This window comes from Corvus brachyrhynchos, unplaced genomic scaffold (assembly GCF_000691975.1).
Source record: "Corvus brachyrhynchos isolate BGI_N302 unplaced genomic scaffold, ASM69197v1 scaffold381, whole genome shotgun sequence".
Lineage (NCBI taxonomy): Eukaryota > Metazoa > Chordata > Aves > Passeriformes > Corvidae > Corvus > Corvus brachyrhynchos.
The window spans coordinates 894,676-917,171 of record NW_008236219.1 but is presented as its reverse complement, the minus strand read 5'-3'; the positions used below and the strand labels follow the sequence as shown (position 1 = coordinate 917,171).

Genomic DNA, 22,496 nt, shown 5'->3' with positions numbered 1-22,496 from the left:
AGCTCCTTTCTCTGCAGCTTCTCTCTCCGGACGCTCAGAGCGAACTGACCCCACACCCAGGTGTAGACAAAGGAGTAGCCAGGCCCGCCCCACTTCCCTTTTTGTCTTTCTTAAGTACAGCTATTTGTCCCCTAGCAACATGCATATGGGAGAAAATTCCTTTAACAGGAAAAAACTAAGACTAAACTAAAACCCCAACAATACTTTAATTCTTAAATATGTGAGTACCCACCTTAGGTCTTAATCCAACTATTAAGTTCAGTTAATTACTCAATGAAAGCAAGAACAGTCTAAATGCAAAATTGGATCTCAAGGTTGCTCCCTGGCATTGGTATATTAGTTTACTCTTTTCTGTTACAGAATTACAGGATCACAGATTGGTTTGGGTTGGAAAGAATCTTAGACACTATCTCATTCCAATCCCCTGCCATGGGCAGGGACACCTTCCACTAGACCAGGTTGCTCCAAGCCCTGTCCAACCTGGCCTTGAACACTTGCATGGATGTGGCATCCTCACCTTCTCTCATATGCCAGTGCTTGGAAAATTACTGTTTTCTATTTTCTGCCCCCAAAGTCAAGCTGTAGAGAAATCATTCTTGTAGCTTGCACTGATAGCCAGACGGAGCTTATCTTGCTGGTTCTCAGCTCAGAGCCCCTCGTGGGACTGCAGGACAGCAGCAGCTCTCAAGCCCTGGCATGGGGGTTTCAAGTCCCCAATTCCTTGTTTCCCGCAGTGCCGCCAGTGATCCGCGTCTACCCCGAAACGCAAGCGCAGGAGCCGGGCGTGTCAGCAAGCCTGAAATGTCACGCTGAAGGCATCCCTAATCCCCAAATTACCTGGCTAAAGAACGGCATTGATATCATGCCAAAACTATCCAAACAACTATCGCTCCTCGGTAAGAACAGAATTTTGATTAATTAAAGTATTGTAGACAGGGATTACGGAGGATTATTTTGCACTTTAAACCAGAAGTTCTTGTACTTTGCTAAGCCACAGTTGTTGGAAATCATGTTATAAAACCCCTTTTTTTCCCTTTTATCTCTTTCTTCTGTGAATTTCCCAGGAAATGCACTATTGATTGATGTAAGTGGTAATGGCATTCTGTTCAAAGACAGCCTGCCTGTTTCTTCACTGCCTTGCTTCTTGTGTACGGCACAGCAGAAAAGAAATGCATCAGATTATTTGAAGAGAAATTTATTAAATTATTTGTTCAGGTCTAAGCCCACACTGGATGCAAGTCAGCTGAGAATCAGTCTGCCATTCAGCCCTGCTGAAGGAATCGGGCTCTTAATTCCTCTTGGTCCATGTTCAAATGAGGGTGCAACAGGCACAGCAAAAGGCAAAAGTATTTATTTGCAGTTTTCTGTGTAAAAATATTAATCCCATCCTCAACACATGCCCCAGTCTGGCTTTGGTGGATTGTAGCCCTCAGCCTGTGTTGGTAGCACAGGTATCCCTGCATGTCACATACAATATCTCAATATGTTCCAAAGGTTTTAGGCAGTGGTCTCACTGCAAAAAGCAAAACAGTAGGAAGAACTGTAGAGAGACCCCTTTAAACCGAAGGTTTTGGTGATCTGATGAAAAACAGTTTGCAAAATTGAAATTAATTTCTCTTCACTAAAGCCAAAGCCTTTTTCTAACAAGAATAAGAAATAAATGAAATGTAATTTATTGTTTGACGTGGGATTGTTCTTTGTTCTCTTCTGGTGTGGAGTGTGTACGTGCTGATGGAAAGGACAAGACATCGGCTCCCATAAGACTCCCCAAAAACCTCTAGTTAAATAGGGGGAAACACAGTGGGGTGGAACCACCCAGTTGAGCCATCACCGGGCAGCTATGGCACTGGAAGACAACTAAGGCAGGGAAAGCAATTAGCAGCAGTGAGGAGCACTTTTTATGAGTGTCTCTCTTACAGCAAACGGAAGTGAACTTCATATCAGTAGTGTTCGGTATGAAGACACTGGTGCCTACACCTGCATTGCTAAAAATGAGGTGGGAGTGGATGAGGACATATCTTCCCTTTTCATCGAAGATTCAGCGAGAAAGACCCGTAAGCTCAATTTTCCATGTATCTATTTCTTTAAATAGTGTTTGAATGTAATGATATACATGTAATTTGATAGTTCAGGCTATTGCATGCAGTCAGTTGGATCCTACATAAGGTAATGACAGTTCAGACTGCACTTTGATCAGAAGATTGGACACTTTTTGGGGTAGGAATCATGCAGACAAGGTAAAATCTTGTCCAGGAAGATGGTGCCTTTCATGTGCCAGAAGTATACCAGGTGTGTGATGGGTAACAGCGTTATTAGAGTAACAAATTGGCAATAGTTTCAGATATCAGGGAATCCAAAATGTAATATTTTGTCAAATTTTATAAATCTCATTGATTTCTGTGCAAGACTTCTTTTGAAGACAGTTACCAGTCAAAGTTCTCGAATATTTAGACGTCTGAAAAATGTTGTGATTAAACTATTTATTTTACCTGTTTTTGCATCACTGACTGGCAAAAGAGGTTTCCCTCAGTGTGAAATTATCTTCCACCTGGAAGACAAATACTGTCCCAGCTACTCTTCCCACATCTCCTATAGGAGTGCAGCTGTGTTATCTTGACCACACTGACCCCAAAACACAATTGCTGAAGGAGGTGATCAGTTGCCCCAGTAGAAAAGTTTCCAGAGGCCTGATCCTTCCTAGTTCTGCCATCTTAACTGCTTAGGAGATTGCCTGGGTTTATTGGTGATGCTAAAAGTCTAGGTGCAAATGGGATTTTTGCTGCTTTTCTGGCTGCAAATATAGAGCGAGAATTGGTAGCTAAGTTACCCATAAATATGGGCTCTCAAGGAGAATCTTTGGAAAATATATTCTATTTCTCATTAACTAGATTTATGTACTCTTATTAATATTGGTCGTTTTCCCTTGAATACTTGAGCAAGGGAAATTGCAGTATGTTGAGAAATAATTGGATCTATCTGGAACAGAAATTCAAATGCAGGTGTACTTTCAGAGCTTATGTGAATCCTGAAAGAGAATGCAGTTGCATGAAGTTCCAAGAAAAAGCGCAGCCAAGGGTGTAGCTGCTGCAGCTGCCAGTCTCAGGCTTCTTCTGAAAGATGTTGGTGGACCTGGCAGTGCTGGGTTAATGGTTGGACTCAATGATCTTAGAGCGTTTTTCCAACATTAATGATTCTATAATTCCATGTTGTGTTTCCTCATTGAACCTGCACAGAAAATCACAGGCTGTACCATACCTCCAGCTGCATTTGAAGGTAACAGCTTCTCTTTAGTAGGTCACTGATGTTTGAACAGCTGCCTTCATTTCAGGAAGGATTTTTCCCATGTCAAAGTTTCTGAATTGTCTCTAGAAGGAGCAAATGTGTTTAGAACTCTCTGTCTTTCCTGGTATTTTATTTGAATGAATGTTACAAAATTTTCACCAATTAAACAGTTCATGTAAACATGAGTATTTATTCAGTTACTTGCTACAATGAAAGTTTTGACATTGTTTTGTTGTTTTTTTTTCTTTTCCTGATTATTTTCTGGCTTTCCCAATATTCTGATGCTGCAGTTGCAAACATACTGTGGCGAGAGGAAGGTACTGCAGTAAAGTTCTTTTGTCGTAGTGATAATGTGCTTGTCTGCTTTAATAATTCTGTGATGGGCCATTCTCCACTGACTTGCCACTAACCCTATCAACTTTCACAGTTACCAGATTAAGTACAGACCAGACATTTAAAAGCTAAATTCTTCAAATTAGAGATGTCACTCTTGTACCTATAACTTCTTGCATTTTCCCACTATGAAATAATAAATTACCATAAAATATATAAAAATATGAATCTTTATATACTGCCAGAAGTGTGATCAGCCTGAGATTCTCAAGCTGCATTAGCAATCACACAAGTGTCAGAAGTGCTCCCAAATTACCATAATTGAACAAGTAAGGCATAAATTCAATATACTGCATTTTATGCAAGCAATTCAAGCTCTTCCTCTTCAGTAGCATGTATTGATGTTTTCTAGGTAAGCAACAGAAATTTTGTTCTTGACTGTTAGGCAAAACAGAATTCCAAACCACAACAGGTTTTCTTCCCTCTATCTTTTGAATCGATGCAGGGTAAAGGTTGCCCAGTTTCTCCTTGTTTTAATTGGCAGTTAAGATCTCTAGTTTGATCAAAGTTACAGTGTGCCCTCCACAAGGTCAACAACTGTTTATCTTGGAAGCCAAAGTAGGAAAAAACCCATCCTGAGCATCTAATTGACTCAACGATATTACGGAGGCACTTGAATGAAAAATCCCCTGATTTTGTACATGCTTGTGCTGTCGTAATTTCCAAAACACCCAGTAAGAAGCATCATGCAACAGCCCCAGGGGCTCTCACACAGGTTGTCCATCTGCCTCTGTAGGTGTGGAGCCCAGGTATGTGGAGGGGACCCTGTGACATTGGGCTCCTGGAGGGCTGTGAGCAGGACATCCACTCACTGGAGGAAGGTTCTGGGGTTGAAACCCAGGTGTAAAACAGTTCTTGCGTCTGCCAGCTGCGTATGAGGCAGCTGAGACCTTGATGTCCTTCCAGCTGTGTGGGAAAGTTTGCTGCGCAGTGAAAAATTGTTCTCGGCCACATCCCCCTGCCCCCTGCAAACACCCGAACTCCCTCACGCTGCTTGTCCAAGAAGGGCTTCAGGCTCACTCTGCTTTTGGAGGGTGCAAAAGGCCCCTTTGTAAGTAGTGCCTCCAGGTACCCAAAACAATAGCTGGGCTTCCTGCCCTCAGCATGAAGCTTTCTGGGTAGCTTGGGCTTGGCGCAAAGGATTTCAGGGGCAGAAGGAAGGTGCCAGGGTGTGGTGACCGAAGCAGCCTGGTCCAGGTGTGCAAACACCTGGTGCACGCTGTTGGTGCCACTGTTGGCCACAGACACACAGCAAGTACACTAGTTTATTTCTAAGGTCCCTTCCAACCCAAGCTAAATGCAGCTCGCTGGAGGTCAGAGAGGTGGTGCAGTCACCTAGGATAGCTCCCCAGCACTTCTTCCCAAATACTCCACCTGCAGGTGTCTGGTGCAGGGCTGTGAGGAGTCTTCACTGCTGACATTCCTGTAAATGGCATTATTGGCACTAAGAATTGCTATTTCTACTTGGAAATGAAATCTCTAATGCATCTCTCATCAGTCCAGCATCACCTGCATGGTGCTCCATGGCTGTTTATATACAGTGTCCCTTACGCTCCTTTTTAAAGAAAGCAGTTGGATAATCCTACCAGATGTAGAAGTAGAGTAATATTTAAAGAACAGCTGAGAAGTTGGTTGCAGAAAGTCTTCTTATAATTTTGCTAAATAAATGGACTTACTGCTTATCAACCTTGCACATTTTAAATAAAAGTATGAGCAATGTTGAGGCAAAACATGGCCAGTAAAACAGATTTGCTGTTGATGTTCCTAAACGATTCAGTATCTGTAGATCAGGTTTATTACCCTGCTTTTCTTGTTCTGTAGTATTTCATGGACACATTCATTCTAGAACATACTTCAGCATGTGAAATCTTGGCACAGAGAAAGCTGGAAGACAGGAATGGTATTTTTGGTTTTACATTTTAATGTATTCTTTCAATTCCTTACTATGTGCAAGTAGCAATATTAACAAATGCATTGGTAGATTTGAGCTCCTTTAAAATGATCACAACCTCATCCCCCCAAGGTTTGGAGTAATTAAAACCTTGGGGAAATACCTAAACAAAATATGGTACAGAAAAAACTTTTGCTGCAAGTCAAACTTTTAACATAAGTATTTGGTCATTTTAAAAGTAAGTCTGTCAGTTTGTTCTCAAAACCTTTCAGACCACGCACAAGCAAAGCCTCAAGAAATGAGTGCACATAGGGCAACCAGCCAGTTAAACCTGGGGCTGGAAGCATGTGCAGTATTTACTTACACAAATAGTTTTTAATTTTGTCCAGAGAAAACCATGAGTCGCCCAAATGTAAAGCAGAGATTTGTTTTCATGCCAGTGTTCATTTCTGTAGCGAGCACTGCTTGCTTAATACCCGGAGAAAAGGAGCATTTCATGCCAGCAGGCAATCAGCAGTTATGTGAATGTATGGACTTAAAAAGCTGAAAGCCTTTTCATTACCAAATTTAATTTCTAAAATACTTCCAAGTATTTAGATTAAGTTGAGGAAAATTATTTAATTATCAGATCAGAAGAGAGTATTCCATGGTGAAAAATTTGCCCTTTGATCTCAAAGGAGGGATGTATAGATGTACACTGATGGAGACGCTGTATTTTTGAAATAAGCTCTTGTTGATATCAGGTGTCCTCCTGAAGTTTTTTTTGTTAGAGCCAACTTATCTGGAGTGGATCAAATAAGAACTGGTATGTTTAGGAAATCCTCATTCTTAATTTTTTTTTTTAATATTAGGGGTTTTTGCTATACAGATGAGGTATGCTGCCTTTCATAATGCCTTTAGTTTTTGAACTAGTTGTGTCATCTAACCTGAAATGTCCTCAATTCAAAAGAAAAAGAAAAAACCTCCTGATTCTCCTCATTAGTCCCCCAGTTCCCAATTTAATACCTGCCTCACTACTGTAAAAAACAAAATACCCCATTGCCCACCTCTGTACTGAAATAATTCCCAATTCCCAGCACTAAGTAGGTGCAGCAGTATAATCAAAAACTGAGTCTGTTTTACTGATGTCCATGAGATTGTTTAGGATGTACCCCAACCAAGATTTGGCAAATGTTTCATGAGTCACAATAAAACACCTAGCTTGTCTAGTAAAAAACCTGCTTGGTCTAAATATCAGTGTGAAGATCAATCTCTGGGAAAAAAGGTGGTTTAATTTAAATTGACAAGCTTTTTTTAAAAAAGAGAGTACCTGAATGCTCTCAATAATTTGTAGTATATTTTAATCAGTCTGCAGAAAAACTTGGACTCATTTTACTGCAAGATAAGTAGTGAAACTTGCCAAGTCTCTGACTCTAAACCTGCTGGGGTAAAAATTTTAATCGAAGTATATTTGTGGGTAATTAAGGTCTTACTTCCTAAATACACCCTCATTGTAATAGGATCATCAGACAAAATCACGCTACTCTTGTGCATGAAAATAATAAGTACCTTCACAGTAGTCATAATTGATTGCCTGCCTCTTTTCACTTCTTAGGATTAAAATCCTTTACCCATGGAATATGTACATTCATTCCAGGCCAGGGTCAAATTCTGCCCTCTGACGTGTTCACTCAATTCCCACTAAAGCAGGTGGGAGTTGTGTGGATGCTGGGAGCACAGGTTTTGGTCCAAAGTGCCTGAATGAAATGTTTTACCAATATACTTGGGGAAAAAATTACCCTTAGTCCATGAAATAACTCTTGATGGAGCTTTGTTAGCTTTTTTCCTACATGCATGATCCTGCTCTGTGGCATCACATTTGAGGATCACAGTTCTTGTACCCACCTGATGCCCTAACTGGGGGATTTCTGTGCTATAGTTTAGACACTCAATTTGAACCTTGTCAGTACAGCAAACACCACATGCTGACACATTATACTCTGAAGCGACTTACTTGGCATCAAAAGAAGGGGGCTTAGCACCAAAAAAACCCTTCTAGCCTTACTAAATACGTGTTTTACAAATTTTCCAAAAATGCATTTGTCCAAATTATCCATATTTTTACTGTCAAGTTTCCTGTGATGATTTAGATCTCAATCCTGCAAACAGTTAAGAAATGTGAGAAACTCTATCTCTGTGAGCAGCATTTAGAGGTGCCACCACAGGACCAGAAAAGGGTATTTTTAACACTGAACACTGTTCAGAGCCATAGAATGGGGACTTTATTTCTCCATGGGAAAATGGAATTAATTAGAAGATACAAATTATAGTATCACCATATTGTTGGCAGATAAAGTACACTATCAACACTACTAGGGGTGACAGTGGTCATTGCAAACATTTACTGGTGGTGGTATGAAAAAATAGAATGAATGGATCTTTGAAACTAGAGTGTTTGAAAAGATCCTGAATATTTCTTAAAGATCTTGTCACTGCTATTCCATGTAGCATGACAGAAGTGATAAAATACAATCTCCTAAAGGCAAAGCAGTGACAATCAGCCAGTTTTCCAAATCTCTTGAAATGCCCCAGTTGGATAAATGAGGGCTAATGCGATGCTGAACTACTCCATATTTGTGAATTACAGTTTGCAAGATTTCAAAAATGTATTTATTTTGGTGGCTGTAGTTAGTTCTTTCACATAGTTTAAGAAAACAGAGAAATCTATATATTTTCATTCATGGAAACAGATGCTAAACACTTCTATTTAACATCACAGTTACCAGCGGTCAAGTTGCTTGTGACAGGATGACCTTCACTTTAACTAAAGCTTTTCTTTCAGTTCTCAAATTATTGTCAAGCTGTTTTTCATGAACTCATAGGAAAAAAACAAATTCATAATCTGAGGAGGGGTAGCAGTGCAACAGAGGGGTTTCTTGGGATCAAATCCTGCTTTGGTACCTATTAACAAGACCCAGCCATAGTTATTTGGGTACAACCACCGCCACCAAGGCAATGCATTTTTGAATGTGTCTGTACCTCTTCACTCCTTGAAGCCCTTGTTGTGACATAAAATTTGATTTTGTGAATGCTCCAGCTGCATCCAAATGACCAACTTTTATGTAAGGCAGATTTTGTTTGTCAGGAGAGGAGGATGCGTTCTTAAAAGAAGTCCTAACAGCTAGGGATACATACCAAAAAAAATACAACTCCTTCTTCTTTATCCCTCTTTAAGGCCTGAGTGTTGGGAATATGTTCTATGTCTTTTCTGATGATGGGATCACAGTCCTTCAGCCAAACGAATGTGAAATCCGGAGACATATGAGGCCTGAAGAGAGGATTTTCACAAGTTATGTAAGTCCTAAACCCAGCAGCTACAGCTGACAGCTGGGAAACTTTCTCTTAATCTCTTCAAAGGTTGTTATTGCTAAAGGACCCGTTTGCCACAGGGGTGTTGGAGCTTGGTGGGCTTCATGCAGCATCCCTGAGGTATAGCATCTTCTCTTGAAAATCAAGGGATCCACGTAACTTCTAAGGCTGACTTAGAAATGGAGGATTTACTGACACACTGAAGAGAATTTGGCTAGTTATCACATGAGCAAAGACTTTCATTTGTCCTGTTTGATCTGTTTACTTATCCATGCCCCAAATTTGTAACTGGGCTTTGGGGAAGGTACAAAAGTCAATAGCACAGAGATGTGCACATCATTCACTGGTGCTCCTTTTACTGATGCCTCCATAGGCAAAGAAGTGAGCTACTTTGGGCTACTTTCTGCTCTTTGGAAGTAGTTTGCCATGTTAAACTGCAGCAGGGAGGCAAATAAGAATGCCCAGAAAATGGTTGTGCCATGGAGGTCCTCTGCATCGTCTGCCACTGAAAGGGAGACTGCACTGTCTGTGTTTGCTGTTGGCACTTTTCTGTCAGCACTGAGTTTACCTAACCCTTGCTGTAGGAAATCACGAGGAAAATTTTTTCAGGTGTCAGGAATGTCAAGCACTGGCTCAACATGGCCAGTGGGATAACACGTGCCTGGAGGCTCTGTGAGGTCAGTGTTCTCAGTTACCTGTGTTAGGTACTCCTGCACAGGAACACACATCAGGTATATCTTCATGACACTGTCGGTTCTTGAAAAGCACAGGTGCTGAAATACATCCAGAAATGCTTTTTTAGTCACTCCTTTACTTAGTTTCTAATTTTTAAAAGGGAAAGTTGAGAATGTGGCTCAAGAATGTGGCTCTTCTGAAGAAAAGGGCTCAGTCTTGATTTCAGTTTTGGGAGGAATCAAAGGGGAGAATCACTCTCACGACCCCTGCAGGTTGGGTCAAGCTCTGCTGCTATGGGTCAAGATCATCTTACACATCTGTAGTAAATATTTTCTAAATCTCAGTAAATTCATGGTTGATACTGATTTTTTTTTTCCACTAGATTTTAATATACCTTAGAAGAAGTCCAGACTGATGCTCACCCCAAGGCTAATCCTTAACATGGACTTAATATTATTAAGCCACACCCAAGCTGTTGCTTTACAAAGACAGAAATCCTGTGTTTCTTTTCCAAAGAACTGTAAATATTGAAGAGGTGGTTCTGGAAAAACAGATTGAAAAGAACAAAAGAGAGAAGGCACTTAAGGAAATAATGTCAGCACGTTGGTGCACATAAGAGGGATTTTTAATATCACTTGGCTGCTCTTCAGAGACACCTCTGGGGGATTCCTACAGATCTCATAGGGCCCTTCCCTTGGTCCAGGGAGGATTGACATTTATTTCCTCCCTTTTCCCTTTTACTATCTTGAGTGTTTGCTACATAGACAGTGACACAAGCCCAACTTTAGGAATGGATCTACAAAAAAGGTTTCTTCATTTGCTCTTAGAGGGCACAAAAGCAGGTGGAGCAGCTGCAGCTGAGCCCTGTAGCAGAAAGACTGGTGACCTTTCCCTGCTCCCCTTGGCTTGGGTGGATGCTGTGTTGTTAGAGCTGAGGATGAGGAGGACAGTGTGGAGGCTGGCAGGTGCCTGACTGCATGAATGGCTGCTGGAAGCCCAAGCCTGAGCTTTTGTATCATCTTCTAGCTTGTAGCATAGATTCCCAGCCTGGCCGGAGGGACAGAAAAGAAAATGCAACCAAGTTATTGAGTCTTGTATCTTCAACCCTTGCTCGTGGTCTCCAACAAGACACTCAGCCAGCAGAGCTGTTCTGCTTAGAGGTGACAGCTTTTTATCCATAATTGTTGCACATGGTGTGGGTCCCTTACAGCTCAGGATATTCTATTCTATTCTATTCTATTCTATTCTATTCTATTCTATTCTATTCTATTCTATTCTATTCTATTCTATTCTATTCTATTCTATTCTATTCTATTCCCTGAGCAAGCTCTGATGCAGCTCCAATCACATTTCCCTTAGGGAAGTTGGGCCATTATTTAAAATTAACCAACAGAAGATCTAAAATCAGCAGTTCTGCTCACTGAAATATATATGTGTTCATTCTTGTTTTACCCCATTTCCTCCCCACAGCCTGGTCCCACACAAATGCTCTTTCAAATAAAGCATCTCGACAGAAGGAAGATCGATGAGGAGTAGCCAACATGCAGAGAGCTGTTGGTGAGACCACAAGGGACTCTTCAAACTCAGGGTAGCTGTACCAGTTCTGCACAGGACTCAGTGAGTGGAGTATCAGAGAGAAAATATGGCATCAGGCAGCTGTGAACAGAATTTGGCCCAAAGCGGCAGAACTTGGTTCCTTTTGAACAGGGGAAGTTTCTGTAGCTGTAGGATCGTGCTTGTTTTGCTTCTGTTTGCTTGAGCATAGGTGTTTTAGAGCATGCTCTCCTGCACAGAAAATGAAGACTTTATGAAAAATATAAAGCAGTGAGTCAATTAATGTAAATCACTGTTTTTTCAAAGCCTAGGGTGATATTTCTGTTGCTAATAAACACTGACAGCACTGCAAGTCTTGATGAACCACAGCATGCTTCAAAAGATCAATCCATAGGCTCTGTGGTTATTTAAATTCAATATAAGTTTGCAGGTGGTCCAGCTGCTTAATGTCATTGCATAGAGCCAGGCTGAAGTGTGGTACCTGATAAATTAATTATTTCATGTTTTCCAGGAAAGAAAGGGAAGAAATATCATCCTAATGGAATCCCCAGGGATTTTTTCCTGCGGTTTTCAAGGCTAAGCTTCTTGCTGCTCCAGGCCCTGAAATTGTAAAAATTAAACCTTTTCTTTTTTAACCCCTCAGGAGGAGATCTGTCCTAGAGTGGAAGGTGAAGACACTCAGTCCTGCCTATGGGCTTCAGCAGTCAATGTCAGAGACAAGTACATTTATGTGACACAGCCAAAGCAGAACAGAGTAATGATAATTGATATCCAGACTCAGAAAGCCATACAGGTACTTACAAGTGAACACATTATTTGCTGATGGCAAAAGACTTGATATAGGACAAAAAAACCAGATCTTTGCCTGGTGGATCTGCTGGGCAAAGATCTGCTGATCACTAAAGAGCTGGGCCTGTGTTGCTTTCGCCAGTGGGATCACATGGGGTTCACTGTTCTGTAACCTCATTGGCAGGAAAAGAGGTTCTATAACCTCTCCTCTATGGGTGGGAGATCACAGTCTCAAGACTGCATCTGCAGCCGAGCTTACAGTGAATCTGGTAAAATAACATTGGGATGAATTCCTGGCTTAGCCACCTGACCTGGGTTATAAGCAGGTTGGGAATAATGAGCTGGTGTGGGTACAATTCAGACAGAAACTGGCCCTTGATCTACTGGCTATAAGTAACAGTATAAGATGGAGTGATGTCTACACAGAAAATGGCACCAAACAGCCAAATTTTTCAACTGCTGCTGGTCCCCCACTTGATTTGAAGGCAAAGCTGCACAAGGAACATAATAGTGGTGCATGGGACTGCCTGCAGTGAGCTGATGTAGTATTTGTCATGTGCATTTGGGTCACTGTGTAAATAACTCTCTCTGGGTTTTTTTAAGTCCTTGGATGTGGACCCATTACCAACCAAATTACATTATGACAAGTCCCACGACCAAGTGTGGGTGCTCAGCTGGGGGGACATGAGGCAATCATCACCCACACTGCAGGTAAGTCCTTACACTTTGGAGCCTTTGCTCTTCCTGGGCTCAGCATCACTGGTTACAGACTGGTGGCCGGTGGGTCGCAGGTATTTAACAGCATTTAATGGTCTGGATATAAAGCTGCTGTTTCATTTGCATATCCAGTGTGTTTTATGCATCCCTCCTCTGTCCATCCTCACATATTTTTCCTGCTGTTTAATTTGTTTTTGAGCAATGACTGTGCCGCAGGCTGACAGCAGGGCTGCTTTGTGCCAAGGTCTGTTTTGTTTTAAGACTGGTGACAGAGCCAAGTGCCATAAAGTTGTACAGCAAGGGCTGGCAGCTGGCTGTGAGCAGGACAAGCCTGCTGTGCTCTACAGCACTGGTAAGGCACCTTGAATCCTGTGTTCAGCCTTCACTACGAGACGGACATTGAGGTGCTGGAATGTGTCCAGAGAAGGGCAAGAGAGCTGGGGAAGGGTCTGGAGCACAAGTCTGATGAGGAGCAGCTGAGGGAGCTCAGGGGAGACCTTATCAGTCTCTACAGTTCCCTGAAGGGAGGTTGGAGCCAGGTAGAAGTCAGTCTCTTCTCCCACGTAACAAGTTATAGGACAAGAGGAAATGACCAAAAGTTATGCCAGGGGAGGTTTAGGTTGGTATTAGGAAAAATTTCTTCACTGATAACTTTGTCAAGCCCTGGAACAGGATGCCACGGGCAGTGGTGGAGTCACTGTCCCTGGAAGGATTGAAAAGACATGTAGATGTGGCACTTGGGGACATAGTTCAGGAGTGGGCTTGGCAGTGCTGGGGAAATAGTTGGACTCAATGATCTTTGAAGGCTTTTCAATCCTTAACAATTCTGTGATTCTGTGATTCTCTCACAGTAAAATGTAAAAAGGGGCTCTCTAGGGTATGAAAAAAAAACCAAACCATCAGAAGTAAAACCTGGGGGACAAATTGTGTTACTGGGTGTTAGTGATTCCACTACAGGGGTGCCAGTGATATCCCTGGAGCTCCTCCATGCTCAGCACCATCAGACCCACAGTGATATTGGGACACAGCACTACACATGAGTTTGGATAACTAAATTAGCTTCCACTTCCAGATGACCTTGGCAGATTTACTCTTCTATTGACAGTACAGAGAACATGGAGAGTAGTCATCTAGTGGGGCATTTTGCTACTGCTCTATGTTGTATGACAAAGTTGACATGATTTGATCAATACAGACATCCCCTTCTCTGGTAGTTGTTTTCTGGCACTTGCTGCCCAACCTTTCTGGAAACAGGTGTCATGTGAATATTCCTTCTGCCAGAAGTGTTTGCTGGTAAGTCTACATTAAAGCATTCCCCAGCAGGCAGAGAAGAAGGGGGGCTGTGCTTTCTGACCTAAAAACCAACAAATTGGAATCTACATTAGTTGTGGGGCTACCCAAGGCTGCCTCTGGAGATGCTGCCCCATGAAGACCAGATGAGCCATCCCCACCATCCACATGCTCCATCCAGTGCTGTCAATAATAAAGACTGGACCAGCTACTCATCATGGGCTATTTCAGGAAAAGATGCCAAAACCAGAATGGAGGCAAATAAATGAAGGTTTCCAGGGCAGCAGCACCAGGTTGTCTCACCTGGGGATGCGAATTTCCTGTACCGGGTATAAGGAGACAAAATGGGCCCTCTTTACCCTTTCTGACTTAATTTCTTCCATCCAGCTGTGAGAAGTTTCTGTAATTAAAGGAGAGATGGCCCAAGCATGTCATTATTAGGAAGAACACACCATCTGCACAGCTGGAAACTTGTTAGAAGGCTCCAAGTCTCAGATAGTCCTTTCTGTTATCTTTATGATGTGCAGTTACACACATAGAGATGAGATTAGCATCAGCAGATCCTTTATTTTTTCTGACTTTTTTTCCCAAAAGGTGGGCAGTAGCTAATTGGGCAAAGTTCCTTCTTAAAACCTGCAGTGTTTGGTTGCACAGATGCAGTAAAATATTTTTTTTTACAAAGATGCTGCTGCAGAAGTTGATCTAAATTTCCACTCATTCTCTGGAAGTCAGGGATTTATCAAACTGCCTGTGCAACCAGCTAATGGGATGCTGTTGTTTGGCCATTACTGACTAGTTGGAAGCAAATATCTGGCCTCTCGAAAGCACTGTGCAAGGGTGGGCATCCTTCTTGAGCAATCTAATTGGAAGAAATCTAAATGGCATGACCAGAACAGCTGGCTGTCTAAACCTTTTAGGGGTTTAGTATATCTTTAATGAATTATGTAGCTGTAAATTCAAAGCAATGACTGCTGCATATTGGAGCAGCAGAAGGTCCTAATGAATGGACTAAAGTCATCTTGGACCCAGCAAACAATTCAAGTGTTTAACATTTTAATTTTTGAAAACTTTTCCTTTCCGGAGCAGTGGAGGAGCTGAGTTCCCCTGTCCATGGAGATGTGTGCTGTGCTGGAGGACAGGACCAGGGGACAGCCAAAGGGCGCTTCTCCACTCCTCCCTGGACTTTATATCGATGGATGAACAGTTTCTCTCCTTCAAAGTGATAATTAACTGCTGTGAGTTAGTGTTTGATCCTTCAGGGTGGTAAATTATCACTGTGCATTTATGTGAGATTAATAAATATTACCATGAAGTAAATGTTTACTTTAGACAGTGAGGGATAAATTATTATGGTCATAGTGTTGTCATACAGCTTCAGTTCCTGTTGACTGCTCTTTCTCAAGATGTAAACAACTTATGAAAGTCAAGTTGTGTACTTACCTTACAAATGTCAAGCCCCAAATACTATTTGCTAGCACACCTTTTGAACACAACTACACCAAACAGTGTTTTGAAGTCATTAATCAATTTGAGTCTACTACATCCTGGAAAGAGCCACTCGGTACCGTGCATGTAATCTGTATTTACCTTTCTGCCTTACTCAGTGCTTATCCTGTGCTCAACCTTGTGTGTATTTATTGTAGGTAATTCCAGAGGCAAGCGCAGGGGAGAATCCACGTGTTATCCGCACACCCTTTGAAGGAGTGGATGATTTTTTTATACCACCTACAAATCTTATTATTAATCATGTTAGGTGAGAAATTATTTTAATGAATAATAATGGTGACCATGCTGCTCCTTTCTCATCACCTTAAAGGACTGTACAGATATAAAGGGAGGGAGGGAGGGAGGAAGGAAGGAAGGAAGGAAGGAAGGAAGGAAGGAAGGAATCTTAACTATGTTTATCCCCATGTTCACACATGAAATGATGAAATGAAGAAGTGGTTGAGGAAATTGCCAGTAGTTATTCAGCTAATCAATAAAAGAGCAAGAAACAATCCTGGACTTCCCTTAGACCATACATGAGCATTCACATCTCACCTTGGTCAGCCTTCCCTCCTTGCAGCTTATGGCACACTTCCCTGGCTCCCTTGTGCCAGGAATTTGATGGCCCAAAAATCACCTTCCTTGCCAGAAAACCATTATGGATCTGGGCAGAAACCCGTGTCAAGGATATATTGCTTGAAGTGGTAAAAGTGTACTCTGCCTGAAGCACAAGGTGTGTTTCTTCCACATTTCCAACTTGTTCAAGTATTGGATCTCTGCATGGGATGTATGGTTGGAGCAGAAAAATTGTATGCACTGCACATAAAAAAAAAAAAAACCAAACAAACAACTCCATGAACCATCAGTTTTAAATGTGATGTAGTGGTTAATGAGGTTGTGTAACTAACATACTAATAACCTGGAGTAATACTGGCTGCTTCCCAGCAGGCAGAGGAAGCCTCCCATTAACATTATCAAAATTCTGTCCATGTTACAACATAACAACTGTTTAACCATCTTCTGTCCTCTATATAGTTTAACTAAGTTAAACACTCCAAAAACATAATGTAACTCCTTACAGTCATCTTAGGTTTCCTGCAGGAAACACCAAGAGAGAGGGGTTACACTTAAATGATTATACGTTGAATCTGTTCCAAAATAAATAACTTTGCCTGCTGAAACACAAAATAATGATGCATGCCTCATGGCTGTCATTTGTAACTTCTCTCTGCTTCATATTTCCAGTTTTCTTTCACAATTTCATTGTGACTAATAGTAGTGCCAGGAGGTAGATGACTCTGCTGAATGTTAAAGCCTGGGCTGAGAAGGTGAGAATTGCATTCAAAGACAGGAAGGTGGAACAGTTACACTTTTTTGTTTATTTAATTGTCCTTTTGCTGCAGTGTGATTAGTTAGCTGAAATAATAAATATGGATTATTGTCTATAGTTTTCCATGTGCAAAGCTGCAAATGCTGTGCCTTATTTGCTATCGCATTTGTTCAGGGACAGATCATCGTCTGTTCTCTCTCACCCTCAGCACAGAAAAATAACTTTTTGCAGGCTAATGAGATTCATTGAGATGATGTTCTAAATTCTCCACTCAGAAACAATAAATGGCAGTACCAGCATTTCCCAGGAAGGTGAACATTTAAGTAATTTCTTCCATGAGCCACGTAATATTTGTATGCAAATATTCCTGCATATGTCTTTCAGCTACCTCTTATTTCAGATGGATATCTAGAAATGCATCCATTTTTATTAGTTCCAAGGGTAGACTGTTGTCTATTTAGAACTCTCTTAAGTGTAAGGTTTGCTTTGAGATTTCAGATCACAGATTTCATGCGAGGGATGAGCCTCTTCTGCAACTGTGGGCGCATAAAATATATCCTGACCCACTTCTTTAAATGAAAGTTTATGATAAAACCATTTCTTAACTTCTTCAGGCATTTGGCCAAGCATTAAGGAAGTCTTGGGGAAAAAAAAGCTGTAAGGGAAGGCACTTTTTAAAGTGTACTTAAAATGCATTCATCCAGGAGAAATACAAGTGTCATATCTGATTTCCACACACACAGTGTGCTACGACTTTCCACTGCAGATACTTTGTGAAGTCTCTAATGGATGTGAGTATAATGGGGAGATGAAAAGCTTAGCCCAGTGATTTTCATGGGATCACACACTACAGTGGCTCATTCTTTAGAAGTTAAATCATTGCTGAGTGTCTCACTGACAGATGGATTAAGAATAAAGAAATAAACCTAGTGTTTCAAGCAAAATATGTATTATCTGCACACAAGCACGTTGTCCTCCACATTTCACAAGGCAATTTTACATCTTTTGCGGAAGAGATACAACACTAAGCACTCACTTAATTTCCTTCTGTCTACATTGAACGGATGAAAAAATACTCGATGTAAAATTAGTTTTTGTAAGTCGGTGTCAGTGACCTGTGAATCCAGGGGAACACAAACAGGCTGTTTCTAAGGGCTCCCTCTCAAATTAAGTAGAAACCTTTCTTCGCTATTCTTGACCTTTTCTTGTCTTCAGCAAAGGTCAGATGTGCTGTAGCATATATCTTTTACAGAACATTTATTCTCTGCTCACTGTCTTTTGCCTTGTCTTGAGACAGAAAATAAAGACCCCTTATCTTCAGGGCACTCTGGTTATGTTCCTCAAGAAATGTTTTACACCTTCCCTGGGCTGGCAGGATGGTGTTTGAGAGTCTGGTCTGCACTTCAGCCTTGCCATCTCCTGCAGTGGTTCCCAGGCACCACGGGTACCAAACACACACCACAGCTTCCCTCTGGTGCTGTCAGTTAAGAGATGAGGTTAGACATGGTCTTCATTCAGTGGTTATACATTATATTGTACACAGCCATATTTATTATATAGAGGTACTCTCTGGCCCCAACCTGGCAGCAATATGCTTTATTTTGAATGCTTTTCTATTTTGAGATTGAAGGCTTGAGTATATATTGAATTTCATGACTGCAATCTCAGACAGATTAAATACAAACCTGGTCAGTGTTAGCCTACTGAACACCCAAACCTTGATATCATTTCTATGGTAAACTGGTCTTCCCAATAAAAGATTTCAGCTTTTAAAGATTCAAACAGCTAAGCACATATTCGAATTTCCAGGATCAGGTTGCTAATTTGAACTGAAATATATCCCTCATTCTAGGGTGTTTTAGAAGCACTAAAACAAGACATTTCTTACAAAAAGAGACAGCATTATTGCACATGCTTCCAAAACCAACAGAATAAAAGCTTTCCAATTCTGCTGACTTTGCTCAAGCATGTAACCATGTCCGCAGAGGTGACTTCAGTGTCTTGTTTTCTGTTTCAGGTTTGGCTTCATTTTTAACCAGTCAAAACATGCGGTTCACAAGATTGACCTGGAAACCGTGACTCACATCAAGACCATCAACCTCAAAGCCCACAGCTGCGTGCCACAGGCCATGGCGTACACACACCTGGGTGGCTACTACTTTGTGCAGTGCAGGAGGAACCGCTCGGTGGCCGCGTCACTGCAGCTCGTCATCGACAGTGTCACCGACACCGTCATTGGCCCCAACGGTGATGTGTCGGGCACACCCCACGTGTCACCTGACGGACAGTACCTGGTCAGTGCAGATGAAGGCAGTGGCAGGATCAGAGTCCAGGCTCTAACTGTCCGAGGGGAAATCAAGTTGATTTATGACTTGAAAACAAACATACGTGTATCTGATCTGACATTTCAACCCTCTTTCACTGATGGCAATCAGTACTATATATATGCTACTTCACATTTGCAAACAGATGTGCTTTTTGTAGAGCTGTCAACAGGGAGAATGAATGTACTGAAGAATTTAAAGGACCCTATCACATCCAAAGACTGGCCCTGGAGCAGCTACAACAGAATTATGAAAGACAGTGGATTATTTGGACAGTATCTCATTACACCAGCTAAAGATTCATTGTTTGTTATAAATGGGAGGCAAAATACATTACGCTGTGAGGTTTCAGGTATAAGGAGGGGTAACACAGTGGTCTGGGTTGGGGAGGTATGAAAGTGTAGTAGCAGTGGGGCCTTCAGCAGGCAAGGACCAGTTGGACCTTTACACTGCAGCAAATGAGCAGTAGCATTGTACATTTTTACACTGGGAAAACAAAAAAAGACAAAAAATCCCTGTATAGGCTTCATGGTACAACACTGGTCTACTTGCAAGTTTTATAATATAAGGTATGCTCTGCTAATAGGAAGTGGTTTTGAAGGGATATTTTTCATTTGTGGGTGTGATTTGTGGTTATGAGAAAAATGCTGGGAAGTGAATAATATCTCCACTGAGATATCATATAAGCCACGAAACCTAGTGATTCTGTAGAACAAAACAGATTTTGACTTTCCATACTGAGGAGCTTTTATGTTATGTCCAAGCATCAGTTTTCTTCCCTGTATCCCTTGCCTGTTGGCTGCACTGACTACCCCACCCCAGCACAGGGAGACTGCAGCAGCGAGGACTGCAATGAATATTCACCTTTGGATGATGAGGGGAACTAAACATCAGAACAGTTTTCAACCCAGAGAAACCTAGGAGAGTGATTTAATGAAAACTGATCAGTTTTCTCTGCAGGATGGCTTTGGGAGGATTCGCAGATGTGATTTCAGAAGGAGGCATCACAGAAATAGTAACTGTCAGCTCGCTTGCTTCTGCGCTTCATTTTGCTCTTGGTCCTACTGAAGGCAATGGGATGAGTCCACCCTCTTCCAGTGCATATTTGTGTGATTGTATTTGAGAAATTTGCCATGAAATATCCAGGCCATTACCCATCCAGGCCTGGGTAGAAGCCAGAAAATACTGATGGGGGGTCAGAGTTTATGTAAACAATTTTATTGAGAAGGTGGCATTAGTCTTTCAACAGCTCCTGAGTATGGTCAGTTTGGGCACAATATGCAAAATCTACTCTTTGGAGGCAGAGAATTAGTTATGGTTATTCCCACAGAAGACAGCAACACTTCTAGAAATCATTGGTTACTCTCATTAAACATTTAGGAGCACTGAAATCACTTGGTTTTTCTTAAAATAACAGAGGTTATTTTTAATAGAAAACTCACTAATTTTCTAGTCATAGCCTTAATTTGCCTATTTATTTTCAGAAATACCAGGAAACAATTTTTCTTTGTGGTTTTTTTCCCTTTCTGTTACTTGTACACTTGTTTATAGTCAATTATCTTTTAGTTATGAGCAAAGACATTCATGTAAAAGCAGCTGAATTATCCAAGAATGCAACAGCTGGCATTGAGAAATTTCAGTCAAGTTCCCATAAAAACATACAGCCATTTATTTGCACACTTGGAAGATATAAAAACTTTTCTAGTTGCATTCTTCTAACTTTCTTTTTCCATCACCATGACGTAATGAAGGCAAAAGCCACTGTGACAGCAGAGCCAGGGAAGTGGTGCCATCCGAGCAGTTGTAACCACCACTTGAAAAATGGGGTCTTGAGGTGGGTGAAAGCTCTCTGCAGGTAAATATCAGTAGCATTGGAGCCACCCATTGGCCTCCGGAAAGACCCAGCATGGTTTGCCAAGGACCTTGTTGCCCAGAGTCTGTAGAAAGCTGCCCTTGAACGCATACAGTGATAGGTAGTGGGGTTGTAATCATTTTCCTCCACAGATACTTTAAGTCACCCATTTCACAACACACACAGAGGGATTTTAAGCAAGAAGAATTCAGAATAACACTGACAGTCTTTGCTTTAAATGTTTAACTTTATCAGAAGAGCAGCATTTTAGCATGGCTGTAGACCTGAGGTATTTTAAACCATTTCAGTTCTATAGAGAATATAAAAATCTGTTCTGACAGACGAAGGAGGGGAGCTGAATCCTATGAATTCATTAAACGTGAAGTCCTTGAAATTGTCCTTCAACACCCATATGCTGAATCCTACATTTCTTTCACTTACGAGCCATAGGGGTTAGAAGAGACTCTTCCATCATTGCAACACAGACATGTGAAACAGATGGGCATAGCCTTCCTTTAGCAATGCATGGTGTCCATGATTTTGTACTCATCCCATTAGGAAACATATTCCATGTCAAAGAAAGGAGAAGACCAGCTTTGTAAGTACCTTTAAATATGCACAGCTCCTTTCTTGAACAAAGCTGTATCCATACATTGCAGCCATCCTAGATGTGTTTTACCAAGGCCAAACACTGCTTTCGTGTTACCTTTTATGACTTCTTGAGTATTTTATTATGGTAAGTTTTCCCTGTAGAGACGTTCATTGTGTCATAGATCAAGCAAATATTACTTTTTTAAGAATATTAAAAAAAAAATCCCTGTATATATCTGTTCAGGTAAATATTCTTGAGGCTGGTTTATATATAGGCTGTGAAAGATGTGTAACAGACCTCACTTTTTCCTGTTTGTTGCAAAATATTGGAATAGCATTCACTTGAAAAAATCCCACTTGGACCTTCCAAAGATGTTCCCTTTATTCCCTTTCCTGCCCAAGTTCTGGTGATGTGTTTTTCTAAATTATCCTAATGGTTATATATCATACTTAGAAAATGAAGTATAATTTAGATTGTCCACACTACTTGTGAACAGTTCCAATGACAGTCAAATCTGACATTAAAGTGCTGCACATTTGTTACTCTGATTTTATTTTTTTTTATGACACAGAAATTTTATATACACTTAAAAAAATGTTTAAACTGATATTTGCCTTTCAACTGTCAAAAAGAGACTATATTTCCTTGTGGGCAGTTTCTTCCCCTATCCTTTTGGTTTTCCACCAATTCACACTTAATTCCTAGTTAATAAATTATTAATTAATCATGATGATTAATTGAAATTGATCTAAATTGAATTAATGACCTTTTCATTATCCTATACACTCATATGTCAGGGTGTTCTGACACTAGAATCATGGGAAAAATAAGTCTCCAATGCAAAGATCAGATGCATTTGCCATTCATCACTGAGGTTAAACAGCAGTATGATAGAAATACTGGTTTGTCTTAGTATTTCCCTCAATATTTTCACTTTCTGAATGGAAGTGCCTGTTCAGAAACCAACCACTTTT

General features: G+C 41.0%; 1 protein-coding gene across 5 annotated transcripts in view; it reads left to right on the top strand.

Moving 5' to 3' along the window:
* LOC103624216 (follistatin-related protein 4) overlaps positions 1 to 22,269 on the top strand; it is a 228,162-nt gene extending 205,893 nt beyond the window's left edge. For 3 of the 5 annotated variants that reach the window (XM_017746903.1, XM_008643430.2, XM_017746902.1), the window contains 8 exons: positions 735 to 896; positions 1,920 to 2,054; positions 3,573 to 3,599; positions 8,781 to 8,899; positions 11,787 to 11,936; positions 12,536 to 12,643; positions 15,583 to 15,692; positions 18,772 to 22,269. In XM_017746903.1, coding sequence (XP_017602392.1) covers positions 735 to 896; positions 1,920 to 2,054; positions 3,573 to 3,599; positions 8,781 to 8,899; positions 11,787 to 11,936; positions 12,536 to 12,643; positions 15,583 to 15,692; positions 18,772 to 19,474 — 1,514 coding nt within the window. In that variant the 3' untranslated portion in view covers positions 19,475 to 22,269. The remainder of the gene's footprint in view (positions 1 to 734; positions 897 to 1,919; positions 2,055 to 3,572; positions 3,600 to 8,780; positions 8,900 to 11,786; positions 11,937 to 12,535; positions 12,644 to 15,582; positions 15,693 to 18,771) is intronic. The other 2 variants (XM_008643431.2, XM_017746904.1) reach the window with 2 other exon arrangements.
* The last annotated feature ends 227 nt before the right edge of the window (positions 22,270 to 22,496 follow it).